Below are 4,124 nucleotides of genomic sequence, written 5' to 3'. Positions count from 1 at the left end.
CAGCAGGATTAAGACAGGAAAATGATTAAGAAAATACAAATTCCCCACAATTTGCTACAAGTTCAAGTAAGTACTTCCCTGGCAGCCTATTTCAAGCTGCTGGTAGGCATTGCCTGTAAATATTGCAGGACTTTGCACTACACCTTTGTCCTATGCCCCTATACCTCTCCAACAAGTTTCTAAGCTTTTTTTTCCTCTCCCTTTCATGTTTGCTGCACTTGCTTGACACTTCAAGTGACCCACACCCAGTTCTACGGACTTCGCTTCTGTTTCTTTTGCTTTAGGTTCCAGATATGTCCAAGAACAACTCAAGAGCGACAAGCACAAAGCCCTCTTCTTGCATCAAGGAAAAGCATCAAATGTGGAACATGAACCTCCTCTGGTAAGGGGAGGAATTTTTTCTGTCCTGCTCACCTCCCGTGAGTTGGTGGGTAGGCCAGTATGACGCAGTGGAGAGCAGTGCTCTTCAAGCTGCTCTGGACATAATCAGGAAATTCTACGTGGGGCAGTGCAGCAGAATTCTGAAGGAATAGCTCAACTCTGCAAGCAGGATAAGGATGCCATGACACACCTAGTCAGTGTTGTCTCTAATGACATCTCAGGGAGCGATAGCAGCTACAACCTAAACCTACACAGTAGGATGGTTCATTTCTGCAGCGTCTATGTATATAGCTCAAGCTGCTGTAACAGTTTTTGGACCGAGATGGAAAATGACCGACATTTATGGTTATGAACTCTTAGGTTCCCCAATAAAAATACCGCCTTTTAAATTTTTTTTAGCTTATTCATAGCTGAGTTCCTCTAGGTGTCTAAAAAGATGTAATTTTGCATGAGAGAAAAGAAACCGGTCTGGTAGCTTTAAGCGCTGCCAATTTTGGAGAGCTCTTCTCAGGCAGGCTTGACTTTTAGAAAGTGACAAACGCATTTACTTTTGAAAAGGCAACCTGCTACAGATGCATGAGACTAAGCACCCCAGACCTTCATTTATCTTAACTTCATCACTAGAGACGAAAACATAGCCTCATCAGCCTGATAATAAGAACAGAAATGTTCAGAATTCAGGTCTTTAAGATGTGGCACTTCTCATGGTACTTCTCCGTGATCCAGAAGATAGAACTTCCGGTGGAAGAATGTGCTTCACACTGAGGTTAGTACAGCTGGCCTGAAGAACATTTGCAACAACACTAATTTGCATTTTCACCATCCTCCAGATCTCTGCAAAGAGGGCAGAGCTGAAGCAGCACACAAATGCTTTTCGACCATGGGGCTGCCCAGGGCCAAGCAGAGAGAGCCCACCGGCACGTGGAGGATTGGGGCGGCCCTGAGACCACTTAAAGCATCCTTGCTATCAGCCTCCTGTGCTAACGAGTCATACCACACCCTTGTAGACGTGCTCAGATGAACCAGGGCAGATTTCCCCAATGCATCTTTGATCCAAAACAATAAGCAATGTCCTCTGACCACCCTACAAACTCGAAAGGGCAGAAACGCAATGGCACTGCTGCCCCTTTTGCAAGTGGGTGCTGGTGAGGTGCCAGGTGCTTTGTAGCCTCCATACCTGCTGTTCATCCTTCGTTTTTTACTGCATTAACCTAAGGCCAGCTGTCTTTAACCCTGATGATGCAAGTGTAAAAATAACACAGCACAACAGGCGTCATATAAATTAAAAGAACAGAACCCTGGTGACATCACAGCTTTCTAGATGGGATCTCCTGATAAACCAAAACAAAATCAAGAAACTCAAGCACCTCTAACAACCTCGAGTTGCCTTATTTCTTTACATCCCACATCTTGCCTTTAAAATTATTAGAGGACGATATTGATTGGAACTTCACAATCTTACTACAGAGCAGTTATTTCGTTCATTTTAATCCCATAATCCGATTCCAGACCTGAAGTCATATTTACTATTTATATTTTAATCATTATGGTCCCTGTTGCCAAAAACAGTTACTCATTTTTTGCATATCCTTGTTGCAATGGGACAAAACATGAATGAAACAGCTGAAAAGAGATTAGATTAGTATAAGAGATGTTATTCTAATATTATGGTTTCTCCTAAAATACAGCAAAAAGTAACCTGACGTTTCAAACACCAATTTTGAAGAATGCTATAATACACACTAACATCACCAAAGATAAAACTAATGATTAGTTTTGTTGTAAAATTGAATGCATTAGGCACATGCATTGTGATAATGGCTTAAAATGTAACTGAAATTTTATACAGAAATGACAGCATTGATTTAATCTTCGGTATCAGATCTACTACAAAGACACAATAGCAGCAATTACTGTTTTTTTCTTAACTTCAACCCATACTCAAAGATATAAAATGAAAGTCATGACAAGGCAGGGCTGTTTGGAAATGCTAGCACAAAGATTCACAAATGGTTTTTTTGTGGGTACCACTGGACAGCAATAGCAAGGGACGCTCTCTGCACACATTCTGGAAACATCGGGCTGTATGCTGAAGCAGATACCACTTTGAAGAGACTTCTCCACCAGTAATGGTAGACGAACCCACAGCCTAAACCACCCTAAATGAGAATGATAACTATGGTTATTTCTTGTGATGGAGAAGAAATAAAAACAAATGCTGCCCATTTAGCATATATCGTATAAATTGGGATTTCAGCTTTTAGGGACTGACTGTAATTAGAAATGCAAGCACTGTGCAATGGCTAATCACTAAGAAATGACAAAAAGTTGATTTTATGTGATTACTCCTGAATAATCACTGATCTATGACTCTTAATTGATTTAATATAATGTATGCATTTTCTGGGAAAGAAAGATTCTATTGAAATGACTGCACTGGACTAAGACAGTGTAAACAGATTATTAAAGTCTTATTGTGATATTCCTTTTCCTTATTACGATGCTTACCAACCATGTAATTCTAATGTCTCAGATCCTGCAGTCTTTAGTCTTACAGAACTTCTACCAACTTTAACTAGACTTTTGCCTGAAGGTGGAGTTTCCAGATCAGGCCTATAAAGAGCTAAGAGAGCAGGATCAAATTGCTAGAAGTATTCCTAACTAGATTATTTGAGAGTGCAAGCAACCAGAAGACAGTATCATATGGCAAATCAGATACCAGCTCCTGGATATAGCATTCATCTTTACAGCTCTTTGTCACTGATACTGAACTCTAGAGCTTCTTAGCCAACCAACTGCCAGACTAAAACCAGAGTTTTAGCAGGAGCAAACTTCTGAAACTCAGCTTACACCGATGCATCAGAAAAGCTGTCTGGAAAGACTGGCTTACATCAGCTTTTTCTGCACCCGAAGGTCTTTTCAATACTTATACCAGATAACTTTACTAATAAGACATTGTCTTGGGTCTCAATGGCTCTGGATTCAGGTTGCGGCTTTTCCATAGTTTCCTTTGCAATCTTGGGCAGCTGAGTGAGGGGGTCTGAATACCATACATTGTCCCCTGCATGGAATGTATTCATTGGCATTTATCTTTCAACAAGATTCATAAGTCCAGGTTCCTCAGCTATTTCAATCACCTCACTCTTCACCTGGCAGTGTTTCAGTCCTCTCACCTGATGATTCGTATTTCTCAATTGGTTCGATTATCATCATACTAATATTAATTTTGATAGTGAGACAGCAGCTCTGTACCCACCAAATGGCTTTGACTATGCAAACAGACTTTATCATTTAGATACAAACACTGCTGTATGTATGCTTGGATCACAAAACTGAAACATTTGACACCTTCCATGACTAAAAGATGCTTTCTGGGGCATTTTGCATGAAGATCACTGAGACAGTCCAGCGGATGAAAAGTACAAGTGTTTGGCCATTTCAGTGCTGATCTGACAGACTGCCTTCTAGATGAGGGTTCCTGACTTCTCAGCTAAGGCCAAAATAATGATCTTCACCTTCTCTGTTCACTTAAAACTTTTTTCTGTCTGGGCATGATAGAGCTTTATCGACTCATGTTAAACATGCCAGGTTGTTGGCACTGGAATAACACCTCTGAGACAGCTCAGCTCTTCTTCCTTCTGCTTTCCACAAAAGCCCACCTTAAAATTTTAAGGCATACTGTGTTGCAGTGCAGCTCCATGGTCCTCGTTTTCAGACGACATTTCTCATGCAGGATCTTTCCC

The 4,124-nt window shown here is 40.9% G+C and overlaps 1 protein-coding gene across 1 annotated transcript in view; it reads right to left on the bottom strand.

Moving 5' to 3' along the window:
• The window catches only part of BEND4 (BEN domain containing 4), a 25,216-nt gene extending 21,625 nt beyond the window's left edge, over nt 1-3,591 (bottom strand). Inside the window, exon 1 of the mRNA XM_010134512.1 lies at nt 3,555-3,591. Coding sequence (XP_010132814.1) covers nt 3,555-3,591 — 37 coding nt within the window. The remainder of the gene's footprint in view (nt 1-3,554) is intronic.
• Nucleotides 3,592-4,124: the final 533 nt, after the last annotated feature.

This window comes from Buceros rhinoceros, unplaced genomic scaffold (assembly GCF_000710305.1).
Source record: "Buceros rhinoceros silvestris isolate BGI_N320 unplaced genomic scaffold, ASM71030v1 scaffold5814, whole genome shotgun sequence".
Classification (NCBI taxonomy): domain Eukaryota; kingdom Metazoa; phylum Chordata; class Aves; order Bucerotiformes; family Bucerotidae; genus Buceros; species Buceros rhinoceros.
This window is presented reverse-complemented; position numbering and strand designations above follow the sequence as displayed.